The sequence below is a fragment of the Morone saxatilis genome, unplaced genomic scaffold (assembly GCF_004916995.1).
Source record: "Morone saxatilis isolate NCDOM2014 unplaced genomic scaffold, NCSU_SB_2.0 Contig0, whole genome shotgun sequence".
Taxonomy (NCBI): Eukaryota; Metazoa; Chordata; class Actinopteri; family Moronidae; genus Morone; species Morone saxatilis.
In genome coordinates, this window is record NW_023339650.1 from 6,015,408 (window position 1) to 6,031,589 (window position 16,182).

The 16,182-nt window shown below is 39.2% G+C and overlaps 1 protein-coding gene across 1 annotated transcript in view; it reads right to left on the bottom strand.

Moving 5' to 3' along the window:
* Positions 1-1,704: 1,704 nt before the first annotated feature.
* The window catches only part of col11a1a (collagen, type XI, alpha 1a), a 79,742-nt gene continuing 65,264 nt past the window's right edge, over positions 1,705-16,182 (bottom strand). The window contains exons 51-67 of the mRNA XM_035655967.1: positions 15,484-15,591; positions 15,027-15,080; positions 14,816-14,869; positions 13,743-13,796; positions 11,136-11,189; positions 9,868-9,975; positions 9,490-9,543; positions 8,974-9,027; positions 8,058-8,165; positions 6,890-6,943; positions 6,759-6,794; positions 6,612-6,665; positions 6,248-6,494; positions 5,456-5,568; positions 4,934-5,002; positions 3,054-3,287; positions 1,705-2,517 (exon numbers count right to left, since the gene is read on the bottom strand). Coding sequence (XP_035511860.1) covers positions 2,371-2,517; positions 3,054-3,287; positions 4,934-5,002; positions 5,456-5,568; positions 6,248-6,494; positions 6,612-6,665; positions 6,759-6,794; positions 6,890-6,943; positions 8,058-8,165; positions 8,974-9,027; positions 9,490-9,543; positions 9,868-9,975; positions 11,136-11,189; positions 13,743-13,796; positions 14,816-14,869; positions 15,027-15,080; positions 15,484-15,591 — 1,602 coding nt within the window. The 3' untranslated portion in view covers positions 1,705-2,370. The remainder of the gene's footprint in view (positions 2,518-3,053; positions 3,288-4,933; positions 5,003-5,455; positions 5,569-6,247; positions 6,495-6,611; positions 6,666-6,758; positions 6,795-6,889; positions 6,944-8,057; positions 8,166-8,973; positions 9,028-9,489; positions 9,544-9,867; positions 9,976-11,135; positions 11,190-13,742; positions 13,797-14,815; positions 14,870-15,026; positions 15,081-15,483; positions 15,592-16,182) is intronic.

A 16,182-nucleotide genomic window follows, 5' to 3' on the forward strand; every position in this document is an offset into this window, starting at 1 on the left:
ATTTTTTTTGCACTCTTCGAGGAGAAAATAAAAGGTTTAGCGGTGGTCAGTCCTTTGAAGTGACACAGGCCATCAGTAACAATTGTTTCAAGGAGGATCGGCAGGACTGAATACTAATTAGGCCTGTTTTTCTTTCTTTAAGGAGAGAAGAGGAGTTGCAGGATTGCAGTGAAACAATCTGCACAGTTGTAATAGGATCATAATGAGAAATACTTTAAGGATAAATTCAATTGTTTTTGTTCGATAAAGGAGCAGAAATGCAACAGTTTGATATTTTTTTGGAATAAGATTTTTAGCTTTATGATTAGAAGATTGATAGCACTATGAGTAGCTGGTTAACTTAGCTTAGCATAAAGACTGACTTATTGCTAAACCTAGCTAACTAGCTGATTGCTCCAGTGGTGTCACATCCGTATAAAATCATCATGGTATGGATTGCATGTGTGAGAAAAAGCCTCAGCTCACACCTCCATCCCTGTGCTTTGCTGGAGACAACCTCCCCCACCAAACCAGACAAAATTTCACAATTTTCTCACTCAGAAGTCACACACACAGTTCTTCTTTGTAGAAGCGATCAAAAGACTCGCAGATAATTCAAAGACAATAAAGCACAATCCCAACAAAGGCCAAACTGAAATTCAGATTCGGTATAGAAAATAGAACACAATTTGTTATAACATGTGTAAAACATATGCTAAGATTGCTAAAATCCCTCCCCACTCTACTAGAGCCTTTATATCCTTTTTGTAAAATGAACCCTAATGTTCCCCCTCTCTTCGAAAGCAAAAAATGTATCCAGTGGAGTTGTGTGTGTGTGTTTTCAGGCTTCTTGAAATGGCAGACTCAGATACGAGTGAAATATAGCTCAAGTCCAGAGTTAATCCTCAAAGGCAATTGGAAATAAACTGGAAATATAGGAATATTAAATAACATGTTAATTTTTTCATTCTTCCTATGACAAACAAAAAGAGACATTTTATTCAAGTTTCCATTCACATACTCAGAATGAAAGGAAATTATTGTAAGATGGTACTTTATTGGTTTCAAGAGAGATGGAATTGCACCAGCCCAGAGTCTTAGTCTAATCAACATAGCCTTGTTTTAAAGCATTTGACATGTACAGTAGGTAGATCTACTCCAAAGTCATCTTACACAAACCATTGAGACATTCAGCTCACTGTTGTTTAGAATCCATTTTTTAATATTTAAATGAACTATAAAAAGCACATTAAAACATTTTCTCATTTTAGTTACAAAAATGGGTCACCTAAAGGGCTTTTCATTGCATTCACAGAAGGATTTGAACAGTGGATGTCTAACAGTTTTTGTATTTCTCTCTTAAAAAAATCCCCACCCAAAATATATAAACTTAATTGCTTAACCAAGGTATATACAGGGCATAACATCCTTGCATCTTACAGGTTATCAAGAAAGTTTGAGGTATACAACCAAAATAAAAAGCCTGTCAGAAAACAAAACAGAGAAAAAACAACAAATAGAATTAAATAAAAGAAAAATGAATGCCATGATCACTTCCTACTAGCACAGGATCACAACATTAGTGGGAGATGTTGCCGTATACGTGCTGGTGTGATACTTCCAGTTGTTTCACCTACGGTCACAAGGGAAGAACAGCAAATAACCTCAAGCGTTGTTACTGTTAATATATACAAAGGGCATACAGTCTAATTTAGCAATAGAGAATTGTTTGAATGCTCAGTTTATTTGCTTCATGACAGGTACACAGTATGTGTTCAACAAAAAAAATACCAGAATTTTAAATTTATTTGATTGAATGATGTCTTTAACTTACACTGTATATCTAACCAACATTGAAATTAAAGAGCCGGAAGCAGAATCTGATACACATGCAAGTTTTGAAAGTGGATTCAGAAATAACAGTATTGTACAAAATAATAATTACAGTTTTTTATAATTAGCAAAATACACCTTCTTTCTTAGCACCTCTTTATACTTTTTGTGTTTTTTGAACAAGCACCATTGTAGTCGTTTTTATACAGCACCTGGAGAATCCAGAGAGGGGGTCTGTGTCCCCTCATGTCGCCTGACCCCCTCTCTTGGCTACCTCCGATTCACCCTCCTCTGCCACGCTTTCAAATGTCCTTCACCTTTGCTCCATAACGTGGTTAAGTCATGTGGTTCGAGCCCTACAAGGGCAACAAGTATTTTCCTGGGTTACACGTACATACATGGAAAGACATGTTTGCTACACCATCTCTTATTCAAAACTTGCATGTGGCATAGAAAAGGGTGGGGGGCTAGAAATGGGGTTTGGTGGTACCCAAAACGTCTCAACATGACTTTCTTTGCTGGCCCCATCAAGTCCTTTTTTTTCTTTTTCTTTTATATTTAGCCAAGGAAGCATACGGGCCCAACTTCGAACCCAAACTTCTGGTTAGGGTCCCCAAAGTCAGTCAACATGACATCGATGATTGGAACCTGATCGATTTTGGGAGTATTAATCTCCATCACAGTCTTTCCATAGCCCTTCCTCGTCTGCAAAAGGAGAGACACAAACAGAGATACAGAGGAACCAATTAGACAAGAAAATACCAGAAAAACACACATTTTGTCACATGTTGCTTTAAATGTTGATCATTAGGCCACTCCATTCATTTGAGCTGCTGGGAAAACTGTCATCAGCTACAACCATAGCTTTCCACTCTTCCTTGTTTCAGTTCTAATGTGATTTGATTTCAGGAGTTATAGTTATGTTCAGCAAGTGTCAAATGGATGAGAAACTGATTACAACTATTCAAAGCTTGACAGTTCTTCAGCTTTTATTTGAAACACCACAGGAATAAATGTGTCAGAAATAGTGCTTGATTTTTGCTGGAAAATAGCCTCTTAATGAGTTTTTCCCCTTGATAGCTGTAGCTAGCTAGGATAACTCCAATCCCAAAAAATAACCTGAAAGCCAACACCAACACCAAACAGCTCCCACATTATTTGTGCTAAAACACAGTCATTTTGATGCCAGTGACTCTTCTCCTTGCTCATTTAGACAAACAGTATCTATGGACAGGGCTTACCGCACATCCATCTGAGATGGCCTTGATGTAAGGGTTATTGTCATAGGACATCTCCTCATCGTTGGCGCCCAGGAAGCGCAGCGCATTGTCGTAGTTGTCGCTGGTGGCGTCATGCCACGCCACAGACTGATGGCAGCTGTAGGTGAAATTTTGCCTGGCCGAGGCTGTCAGTAGTCTGAGGAAGGTCATCTGTACCATGTTTATTGAGTTTCCATCTGCGTCAACATAGGAAAGCTGTTGGTGGGCAAACAGAGAGAGAGAGAGAGGTCAAGGGTTAATCAAACAGTTGGATTTATGTATCTGTTTATAAAAAAAATAAAAAACAAGTATAAAAGGAATGTTTAAAAATATGAAGGAATGGTATATGTGAACAACAGAATAAGTGTAAAATAAATTCAGAAAAGTTTTGGTTGCCAGGGAGAATTTTATATTGATTTCCTCTTATTCTTTAATTTATTAATGCTGAAGGCATTTAAAATATTTTAAGAATCAGCTGATCTAACTAATTTCCTTGATTATACTAAAGAAATTTAAGGAAAGGAATATTTACAGTATAACAAACTGGCTGATGTAAGAAATTACCTCTAACAATTAGAAAGAGGTTATCCAGTTAATATACAGTAACCATTGCTGTCTCTTAATCCTGATCATTCACCAAACAGCATTTACAATTGGCTAAAAGCTGCATTATAACATTAACACCATTGCTTTGTCACAATTACCTTTACCATTACTGAATGGAGCCACAGTCCTTTCATTAAAATCGCCTGCTGAGGAGTTTACATATGGCTACTAGACATTACCTAAAAGCTCTCTGTTCAACAAAGTCATTTTTGCTCAAACAGTCAGACTGACATGTGCTCAGATGGATTCAAGGTTCACGTTAACGTCCCTAACCAGGAGACACTGCTACACAAGGATTTATTCACTGAAGCATTGTCTTATTGGACTTTAATTCTAACATGGCCAACGTGAACTAATTACTAAAGTTTTTCAATTAGGTTAACTTAAAGTACAGACAGACATGCATGTACAACAGTTTGTTAGGGTATTTTGTGTCAAAGTAAACAAAGTAGGAAAGTGTCAACTAATTTAACAATATATTCTCAGTCTGAGTTAATTAATTTTCAACTTTATGACCCTTTTTCACTCTTTTGACAAAAGCTGAATTTTGATAAACTGCACAACACACATGACCCAGATGTGAACATTAACTTTGTGTGAACCTTGTCTGAACATGTGCATTAAAAGTGCCCTTAGTATGTTACCAGGAGAAGTACTTTACTCCCCAGTACTTTTAATCCCACAGAGCTGTATAACATTCTATCACAGTCACTCTTTTAAACTCTATATCTGTGGAAACACATCAGCCTGCCACCAGTTTGATGGAGCAGGACAAACTTGTTTCTTTTATTTCTGACTATAAGAAACAGTAGCTGATGTTTACAAAGACATTTTTTAACTATTCAAGGGCAGAGAGGGGACTGCTGGAATACTACTTTCTGCACCATTCTACTTGAATCCTCTGTAATGTTTTATTGATGCTCTCTACTTTATATGGAACAGTCTAAGAATTGTAATGTTCTGACAATAGCAGAAAATGAGGCACTAGTTCAAAAGAATGTAGATTATTTTAACTATAAGCCCATCTTGTTCATGATAAAAGTTTATCCCCTGCACTTTGAATTCTCTCTGCCCTGACTTTGCCTAAACTACGAACACTAAAACCATTAGGTAGCTTGGGATTTCTTTATGGGAAGCAACTTTGGGTCACTGCCTCACAATTTCATGGGTGGTCCTGCTATTTGAGCCTATTAGCAGTTGCTTGCCATTTTACACATACATAGATAAGTCCATTTAGTATGCCACTATAGACTTACTATTTTGCCACGCTTAAATTCACTGAACCATGACCCACGGACTTCTTTGGGCCATGAAGATATTCTGACCTGTGGAAAACAAAACCAGACAGAGAATATTAATAGCAGACATTGTCATGGGCATTATATTTTGTAGAAGCATGCAGTACACATGAAGAAAGCTTGTTGTATAAAGCAAAGCCTTAAGGGTAGCATCAAAGTTTATCATCTGGGAGCCAAAGATAAACCTGTTTGTTATTTTAATATCTTTCAAATATCGTTTTCACAAACTTCAGACAGTCAAATCATTCTATAGTATTTGCCTTTTGGTGTTTTTTTGGTGTTGTTTGCAAAAAAAACTATCAAATCTATACAAGCTTAGAGCCCTGAAGCAAATCTAATGGCTTCCTTTGACAACTTCAGCCTAGTGTTGTGCTGTTTGTTGATGCGTTGGTTTAACATGATGGCTTAATATTTGATGAGAAATGATGATTAGAAACAGGCAGTTATGAATCTCTTGGGTAAAAATCCAAAGTCACTTACTCCATTAGACTTCTTATCTGGATAAATGCAGGTTTCGCCCCCGGCTGTGAAGTTACAGTAGACTTTGAAGGAATCCCCGGAGCAGCCTTGGTTTGGATCAATCCAGTATTCGCCTAAGGAGAACCAAGCAAACTCAAACATCCTGTTCTACAAATGTCCACAGAAAATGGCTTAAAGCTCCTTTTCAAAATTAAATATGCTAGATTCCTTGATCCTATGTGAAATTCTGCTTTGGAGTAATATACTGCTCATTTTCACGGCTTATACGCTGCTAGATAAAATGTTATCATTATGCCTGAAGCGAGGTATAATTTATGTGCAATTTTGACAAAATGTTTTTCCTCAACAGAAGTAATGATAAACTTAAACCAATCCATACCACTGTAAATTAAAACTTTGTATCACTCTTATTGCCCCTCTTTGTATGTTAATAGCCTCTAATGATACAGTGGAGACAGAGGGCCCAGAAGTCTTGTAAAAGTACTTAATTAAACTGCAAACAGTGAGCACAAATTTTCCAAAACATACACACCAAAAGATATCATAGGAAACACTGATGAGCCAATTTTCTCTGGGCAGTGTTCTCTATCACTGTTCTCAACAAAAAAGTTCACTTGAGTATTAGTTTGTCAGAAGAAAAGGTGTCTTGAACAACACAACATTTAAGAAAAAGGGGAGAAACTCAAGCGTCTCAGTTATGTCTCAGCCTGACTTTGTGATTTACGCTGATAAAAGAGATGTGTTTTTAATATAAAATGTTACATTTAACACTCCTCATTTGATTCAGCTTACCATCAGGGAACTCTGGGTGACAGAGCTGCAGATCTTTGCATGTTCTGGCAGGGTTGTTCTGTGTGCCCATGGGGTATTTCATGCGTTCGATGTCCTGTTTGAGGTTGTTGAGTGAGCCGAAGATGTCCTCCATGCCCTCGCCATAGTCCATGATGGTAGTGGCTGCGTCTGATTGCATGTCACTGGAGCGCTTGGTCTTCTTGGGTGACTGGATGGGCAGGGGCTCGATAACCTCACCTGGTGGGCCCTGTAGGGTATGGTGGGAAAAAACTGTTTTAGACTGATTTTATACATAATTTAGATTTAGATTTTGTACAATGCTACTGTACTGTGTACTTTAACAGTAGAGGTCTTAAATACTCACAGGAGGACCAGGAGGACCAATTGTACCAGTGTCTCCTTTTGCACCAGCAGGACCCTGGAATAGAAACACAAATATAAACATAAGATACATCTAACACACACACACACACAGTGACAATATGCCTTTAAAAACACTGATAGTACTTACAGATGAACCCTTGGCTCCCTTGGGACCTTGAGGACCCTACGTGAGACAGGACATAAGCACAGTAATTTGGTAGGGTCATTCTATCATCAGTGTAGAATCTAAATGAATGACTGAATCAGTAAAAGACTTACAGGCAGACCAGGGGGACCTGGGGGGCCGAGAGGACCGGCAGCTCCACCGATACCCTGTGATAAGATGAAAGCAGATATATATTGAAGAAACATTGGAGACAGAAGTATTATTGTGAGTCTTGATGATAATGAGTGAAATGAAAAAGCTGGAATATAATGGCACAGGACCAGGGACATGGAATGAATACTTAGCTTATGAGCTGAACAGATGCATAATGGTAAGAAGATTTCTCATAAAATCATGGAGATTTTTATTAACTGAGATAGAGATGAAGTCTTTATTTTAGCCATCAAGAGAAGAGCAAACACTGCACTTATGGGGTGCCGTTTCTTTGAACCCAGCAATTCACAATTACATCGCACATTTTTTGTCAGGAAATGAAGCCAAACAATATAAGGCCTATTTCCAGGCCCTAAAATAGAAATGGTATACTGAATGAAAACTTTTTTGAAGCCCTTGTGCTCTGACAAAGGGGGACATTACAATTTCATTAGGCTTAATCTCCAGATACTTAATCCAACCCGTCACCTTAAATCACTATGCCAGGGCAGGCTGAGGGCCACAGCAGGACAGAATAGCATATTCAGTCATTCTGCAATGTTTATTTAAAAATGGATGAAGGCTGTCATCAGTCCTTTATTGAGACCGGGCTTCAACCTTCTTTCAGTACTGCTTCCTGTCTAAGTGCAGGGCTCAGTGGTTGAGATGAATATTTTATTTTAATGCTGTGGTTCAGAAGGAAACTCTTATCAGTGTTTTCCACAATGCAGAATATTATATTATCAAAGTAGGCAGAAGACACACAGAAGCTGACCACAGTGGAAACAAGTGGTAAAAATAAAATCTGTAGTGTTCAGGATGCAATGGAAAACTAGAAATAAATGAAGTTCTATCCAAGGCTCAGAAAGTTTTTTACAACTTTTGAGTAATACCAATGAGAAATCCAGTCTGTCTAGAACCAACACAATGTGCGCTGACTGTGGATCTGGTGAGTGAACAGGGCCCAGCTGCAATACGATGCCTTTTTCAATGGGTTTTAATCAACAGCAAGTGACTGTGGCAAGCCCTGTGGCCCCACTGGAAGGGCAAAGGGGCTAAAATATGGCAAGAGGTGTAGGGCAAATGGCCCCGCGGACCAATGTGGGAATGGAGTCATCAATTACTTACACCATCGCCCTTGCTACCAGGAGAACCTTGGGGCCCGGGCAAACCTCTGTCTCCCTTCTCCCCTTGCTCACCAGGGGGTCCAATCAGGCCAATCAAACCTGGGTGACCCTGCAGGACGAAAACAAATGTGCACACACAAAGAACAATCAAAGATAGCAGGAATAACCTTTTGTGTACTTAAAATTTAAAGCTACTGAATGCATGTGTGACAAAGCTAACAGTTTTCTTCCACAAATCTCAAATGCACATGGGAAGCTGTGGAGTGAAGTTTCATTAAAATAAAAATCCTCAGGAATTATAATTGAAATGTCTCTCCTGCAACAGGTAAAAAACACCAACACTTCACAACACAAAGATGTTGAATCTGAAATAGGCAAGCTTTAACCAGGCCCAACGATTTAACAGGATTTAAAGCGCACAACACAACGCCTCTATTGTGTGCTTTTAAACTGCTCTCTCTCAAGCCATCATGCCAGTGTGTGGGAGGCAAATTAGATAGAGTAATGTGTGCTGTCTGAATATCCTTTGCAGTTATATTTCACCAGCAAATTTGACAGTGGCAGCAAAGAAAAGAGCAAGATTAGACAGATTAGAGTGATACATCACATTCAGCTGCATATTCAATCCTATAAAGAGTTTTTCTCTTGCAGTAGCTATAGCAAAAACTAATTTTGTTTCCTAAATGTTAACATAAGCCTACATTGGTTTTAACGCTCCTTTGTAGGTGGTAAGATGTATTGCTTTTGATCAGTTGCAAAGTCATGGAAGCTTTGTGCAAGCGGTAAGTAGCCTTGACAGAAAGTCAGGAAAATCACAAAGGTTCCTTTCACTCTTTTCAGGTTTATCTTCAGCCTATTTGAGACCTGGGAAATGAAACCAGCTTGTAGTCAGTCACACGAAATAGGCCTACACTCACCTTTTCACCTTTAGACCCTGGGTCACCTTTCAGACCAGGAAGACCAGGAGGACCCTAAACAACAACACCACAAGTTAAAAATCAATTTCGAAGAGAAAAGACAAAAAAGTCAGGGTGAGAAAAACTAGTGAGACAGATAATGGGAAGCAGAAAATGACCTAATAAGGAAGAAAAACATGAAAGGAACAAGTGGCAGGAGAATCATCCATTATATAGAGAGAAAATAAAAAAACTGCAGAAAATATGGAAACCATTCACACATTATAGATATGTCTTATGAGGACAGTCTAGCTTTTTGGGAAACATGAAAATCTGGAGACAGGTGAGATGTTGTTGTAGAAACTTCATTTATGTATGTTCAGTACAGTAAGGCTGTAGGTTTGGAATACGTTTAACCAAGGGGAAACTTCTTGCCTAGCTCTTTGAAAAGTGAAACAATATTCCTCCAGCTCTAGTTAGATAGATAAATTGTTAGAGAAACAAGTAGAGAGAGAGGAAGAGATTATGCATACGAACCATGGGGCCAGGTGGACCATCTTGTCCTGGGGCGCCGGGCAGTCCTTGTTCACCCTGTGGAAAACCATTCAATTGTAGTGAGCATTATAGCCTGCTGTATTTTCTCTGGCTTGCCATTGATTTTCTGTGCTCAGCACGATGATTAATAGCCCAAACAGGGGAAAAAAGTGTGCTGGAATAAACAAGCGAAACTAAAGTATAAGCTAAATGGATGTATTGATTATTCCATGAAGTCTATCATCATGCCTTAGCAGTACTTTTTTATGTGTGTACATTGTGGGTGTGTGTCTGTGTTTGAGGATGCATGTCTGCTTGAGAGTTGAGCTGAACCTATATGCAGTGAAAAAGGGAAAGACCATTGTTGTGGCTCAGACTTACGACGGGGCCAGGGATGCCACGCAGACCCTCTGGACCGGGCTTTCCTGGAGGTCCCTGGGGTCCAACTGGTCCTGTTTTACCTGCTGGGCCCTCGGCACCTGCCTCACCCTGCATATGGATAAACAAGTATGGTGAAAGCCTGATAAAGTAAGTAAAAGTAAAGCAGGGATTTATAATTGTTTATATTTTTGGATTGAAGCCACAATTTTCCTGATATTTTGAGAAGCAAAAAATTTTTTTTACAAAAATCTAAATAATAAAACTATAACAAACTTTGTGTCATTTTCTAATGGTATTGATTGGTATTAAAACAATCAATATGTGCAACAGCTTCTAAAATAGAATAGAAACACTTGACATCTTGTTGACAGATGTTCAGTATCTCAGAGTATTTTCCCCAGAATTCAGCTGCGGGCTGCTTTTAGCTTTAAATTATGTTGAGACAGCATGCAGTATGTAGATCAGGTAAATGGGGACAAGTAAACAACAGTCTGAGTTATCAAGTTTTCATGTTCCTCCAAATAAGGTTCGGAGCAGGGACAACAATAGATGGTGCTATATCCAGCTATGTTTTCATTTCAAGTTCATGAGAAAATTATTATGACCTCAAGATCACAGTGTGCCACAGCTGACCAGCTGTAATCTGAAATACATCAATATGCACAGAGACTAGACACAGCTCATGGAAATTGCAAGTTTGAGCTGCAAGGTGTTTACAGATTACAGCCTTATTGCAAAGCAGTCAGAACTACTTCACTGAATTTATTACAAGCATCGTGTGTTGCAGCTGCAATTCTTTTTTTGGAATTTCAAGAATCAGGTGATTTACATTGAGCGTGCAGCTAATGGTAATTGATTCTGCCTATGCACAAAGCAACAGATCTCAAGGATAGATTTATAAACTGATGAAACCAGGAAATGTGTGTAAAACAAGTGCCATCTCACAGAACTTCAATGGGCCTTGATTCACTCTAAAAAGAACATGATAATTCCTGAATACCTGAGGGCTGGACATAAATAGGGTTTACTCCTTTAGTCGGTCTTGAAATTAAGCCACAGCACAATATAGGAAACAAGTGAATCTTAGTTTTACTCAAATAGGCTACGTCCATAAATTTCCATCTAATCTATGCTGGAAATTAAATTACTTCTGCGTTTTTGTGCTCTTAATTCAAGAGGGGGGACAATGTGGATATGGTGAGGGGGGGGAACAGCCGAGGGACTTGCTGAGACGGCTTTACTGTGCGAGGATGAATTGATTTTGTTACCTTAGCGCCCTTCTCTCCTTGCCTGCCCTCTGCACCAGCAGCCCCCGGAGGTCCCTGAGGAGGATGACAGGACACTGCTTTAGCATTTCAACACAGCATCCACACACTAACTGTTCAACAAGACTGTACAAACAAGTGAATGTTCATCATTGAGCTCTCACACTATTTCAGAGGCTAACCAAAGCACTTGTATGCAAAAATAACTTAGTTATGTATCTATTTGTATGTTGTATCATATATATGCTCTATAAATGCTTTGGTCTAAGAATTATCATAACCACCAGAGATTTTGTCAGGTCATTTCCACAGCCTCTTGGCATTTCAGTCTACTTTTATCAGACTTCACACTGAACAGTTTATCTTGCCTGATAAATACTTCATGGGTGCTTTCTTTGAACAGGGATGATAATCCAGTGCCCTTTAATGTGCACTACTTCACTTATGTTAAAATGTATTTGAGTGACTTGGAGATGCTTTTGTCTGCCCATGAAAACATACAACCATATCCATCCATTCAAGCCATGCATGAATACACACAAAAAACACACACACAGCCTTCTTCAGTCATGCTGGGGGTTGGTGGGTCATCTTTTCTTTCTGGTCATGATCTCTCAGGCCCACAAAGATTCCTTTGAACTTCACCTCCAGTTGCTCCTCTTCAAAAACGCTCTCCATCCAAATTCCACTCTCATCTGGCCGACTGAGGCCTGAGTGCTATTGACTGAGAGCCTATAATGTGAGCTTGCCTCCTGTCTTGGAGCTTTCATCTTCTCCTGATGTGTACCTCTTACTGGTAGTGAAGACGGAGGGTCTTGATCAGCACAAAGAGCCGTTTCAATTGTAGCATGATATACAGAGTCAATATGCAGGTGTGTACTTCTAGTCAAGGTTGCCAGAGCATGTTTTAGTTTGCTCTGCAGCATTTTCAGGGTTTTTGTTCTTAATTGAATAAAATTGCTACCAGTTACTGAAAGGGTAAAAAATTAAGTAGTAACCTGAACCCAAATAAAAAAATAGTTAAAGCCAGATGAGGTTAATTACCTTTCCATATTTCTTTTTTCAAGGAGCAATGTTGTGAATACATTTGCAGTATTAAGGCATTAGCAAATCAGATTAAACAAAATTTGCTGCTATGCTAAATTGACTTATTCAGAATCAGTTGCCGTGCTAGAGAGAGATTTAAGGATTGCTGCAAATTTCTACATGGAAAATGCTGAGGAGACATAAAAAGGGCCAAGAGATCCTAAACAACTCTTGCTGTGGAATTATGTATTCACAGGAGCAACCTGTCGGGGAGTAGCAGGGATCATCACAGGTCTCTTTTTTTTCTAAGTGATTAAAGACTGTGTGTGATAAAATAGCCCTTTTCCTTACCATAATCCCTAGGCCATTTAGGTGCAGCATATGCTGATACCATGGTAAATACTCAGAATGTAAATTCATTGGGCACATTAGAAAAGCAATCAACCCTGGTTTAAAAATGCATGACATGTTTTTTCCCCATTGGGCTAAGCCTTGAAGTCTTTCTTTGAAATGCAGTCACTAGAGATTGTGACTTTTCTTTCAAATTCAGGAGAATAGCTCCTCATTTTCATGTGGACCTTGAGATTCACGTCATATTGGAAATATGTTAATGTTCCATCTCAGATGTGTGCATTCAAAAAGCAGCTTACTGGCTTCAGACTCTGATATCTCAACCTCATACTGTGGGGTGCATGAAGGGGACCTCCTTATTAGATAGAGTGAGAATGATCATCATAGAAACATTCACTTTTAATGTAGACACCTACGTTCCTTTCAAGGCTGACAAACATATGCGATGATGATCACCTTACAAGCAACACATTAATCTTTTATTTGTTTTAATTTTTTTGTTTTTTGGTGGGCACTCCTTAAGCCAACCCTTCTCCTCTCATAACTTCTTAACAACTTTACCATGTCCATGTTATGCCTTTGTTTTGCTCTGGCTGTCAGTCAAGCAGCCATGGATCAATAATGTGTCAGACTTGCTATATCTCTCACGCTTTCTTCCCACTGCCACAAAGGCGTAAATGAGTTTGGAACCCACGGTTCCAGTTTTTCAGTTATTTTTTGGTAAGCCTTTTCAATTTCTTGCTAGGAAAAAAAAGAATGATTTTCACATCTTGCCATTCATTTCTCAATAGGCTTTGAGGCGGATTTCTTCGCAGACAGTGCAACGCCTTGACCCCTTAAATCTCCCACTTTGTTTTCCCCACTTTGCTTTTAATGAAAATGAATCTCTCCTGCATTACTGCCAAGATTGAGTTGTTGAGAAGGAGTTGTTGCGAAGTGAGGCGGGAACCCGGTTTGTTGGCTAAGAAGCTAGAGTACAATGCCAACAGATACACACTCCCTTCATATATTTTAAAATAGGACTACGATATTTCACATGGGCTTGTTGAGTCATCGTTTTAGAACTGTCAAAAGCTTTAGTCAGCAAGACATCTCACATCCAAACAACATGCAACAATTACATGCCAACAACAGGACCAGCGGACTGGTCAATCTTGGATTATTGCCAGAAGCTCACCAGTGATGCTCACACAAATACTGTAGTCATTTTAGTTTTAATGACCACACACTTACTCTCTTGCCAGGTGGTCCAGGTGGGCCAGCTTCTCCTGATGGACCTGGAGGTCCCTGAAAACAAGCAAGGAAATAGGAGATGCAGGATACTATTAAAAGACAATAAAACAAGTTATATTAACAAATAAGGCAGTGCTGATATGAATTTTGATGAGCGCAGCATGCTTCACTAAATCTCTTGTTATGTCTGCTGAAAGGACAATAACACAGAAAGCACATTGACATTAAGGGAATATTCAATCCCAGGATAGTCCAGAAGAGTTATGCCAAAACCTATAGTTGGACGAGGCACTGCACTGAAATGATACCTACTGTGCTCCATGAGACACTTTCATCCAATTATCTCTGAGTTAATTGCAAGCAATCACACCAATGTTTTATCATTTGCATTGGTAAATATTTCGCAGAACTGAAAGGTGAAGGCAGAGTTATTCAGCTGTTTTATAGGCACAGTTACATGTAAATACAAATAACAGAAAGATATGTATGTTTTCCTCTACAGAACACTGAGCCATTATACAAAGCTTATCATATTTTAATATAACTTTTCGTCCGTCCATAGTATTGTAATATACCGTCTATTTTCTGCTGTAGCGTTTCAGCATGCAATCAGAGTTCATACACAGAAATTCAAATAACATTCATGGAGTAAATTAATTGTGTTTTTCTTTGGCAATGATAAAGGTTCTTTTACTTTCATAAATATTAATAAGAGTTGTGATTTGTTTGGCTTTTATTTCTAATCACAGTTAACAAATCTGCATAGCAGATAAGTCCAGTTACCGTATACCCAAGAGTATGGCGTAAATATCATGAATTAAAATGCTGCAGTGTAAGTTATTTACTGGCTAGATATAAGTACAGCTTGTACTGCAGACAAACTTGTGCTGGACTGCTATAATACAACATAAATGAAAACAGATATTTATACTCATTCATACACAGTGACAAAGGTGCTGATTGTTAAGGTCATTTTAATTATACTATGTCCTTGTATCCCTAAAGTGAACCATATACAGTACATAGTCTTGCAGTCATTTGTTTAGTCCAAATACACTGAAACAACAACTTACCGGCTGACCGGCCTCACCATCCTCTCCCTTCTCTCCTGATTCTCCATCAGTGCCCTGTACAAAAGAGATGGTTAGATAATGTCCATCCTGTACTATAACTACTATACTGTTACTGTTATGGATTTAACATGATTCATGGTATGAAGACCTATATGATCTACTGTATATGGGCCTATATGGGGTAAATATTGTTTAAATATTTCATACTTACAGCAACACCTGGCTCTCCAGGAGGGCCAGGGTCTCCAGGGAATCCAACAGGACCCTTTAATAGGAAGAAATTAAATACATGAGTGTAGCAAAAGAAACGCGAGGCGCTGCTGCTGAGACATAAGCTCCCTGGATACAGGTATAAAGGACATGGTTAGTAATTCAGACAGTGATTTAGTCCTGGTGTACTGGTTACAACGATTGAAGGCAATTTGATGGACTTAATGATGATGATGCAAATCCACAAGAAAAGGCCTCACTGCATTCCATTACCATGCAGGCATAAAATATAATCTCCCTCAATAAAAAGGCTTTTTAGCTCTTGAATATGTTCTGGGATAAAATTGCCTGCCTCAAGGCTGGTGGGGGACATTTCCTTAAAGCAGTACATTTGAGCCGGTTAGACTGAGTGCTGGAAAACACTCTTTGCAGAATTTCAGAGTATCTGGTGTACTTACAGGGTTGCCCTTTGGACCGTCATCTCCAGGGGGTCCTTTGGCACCAGCAGGTCCAGCAGCTCCAGGGGGTCCAGCCTCTCCTTTCTCTCCTCTCTCGCCTTTAGGTCCCTATAGCGGTTGAAGTTGGGGAAGGCATTCATTACATCAGTACCACAGTGGACATTTTTTCAGAGTCTACATTGAAGTGAATGGGGTCTTAAAACTGACTTGTGGTCAGAGGCTGCTGAGAGAAAATGGATCCACAGCTGATCTCAATGTGTATAACAGAGGACAGCAGCTCTGGATTTTCAGGACCATGACCACTTACATATGATGTTACTCTGCCTCTACAGTCCTAATACAAAGGGACAACTTATGATAAAATCAACTGCGTTTCCTAGAAACGCCATACTCCCTAATGAGAATAAATATGTTAGACATGATTTTCATATTTGCTTTTACTCCTCTTCACCATCTGTCACTGCAAGAAACTTTGCAACCTGATCTTCTGTCAGTAGCGGTTTTGGGCATGGGCGAAGCAGGCAATCATCTGCGCCATGAAGTGGTTTTCTATTATCTATCTGTTCTATCATATCACTGTGTGGGGAATTGGCAAATTGGCGCCCCATAGAGATGCAAGCGCTCCCGCTTGCTGAGAAGGTGCCGTGCACGGGGCTGTGTGAAAAGGAAAGGTGGAGGGGGGCGGGGGACAGTTCACCT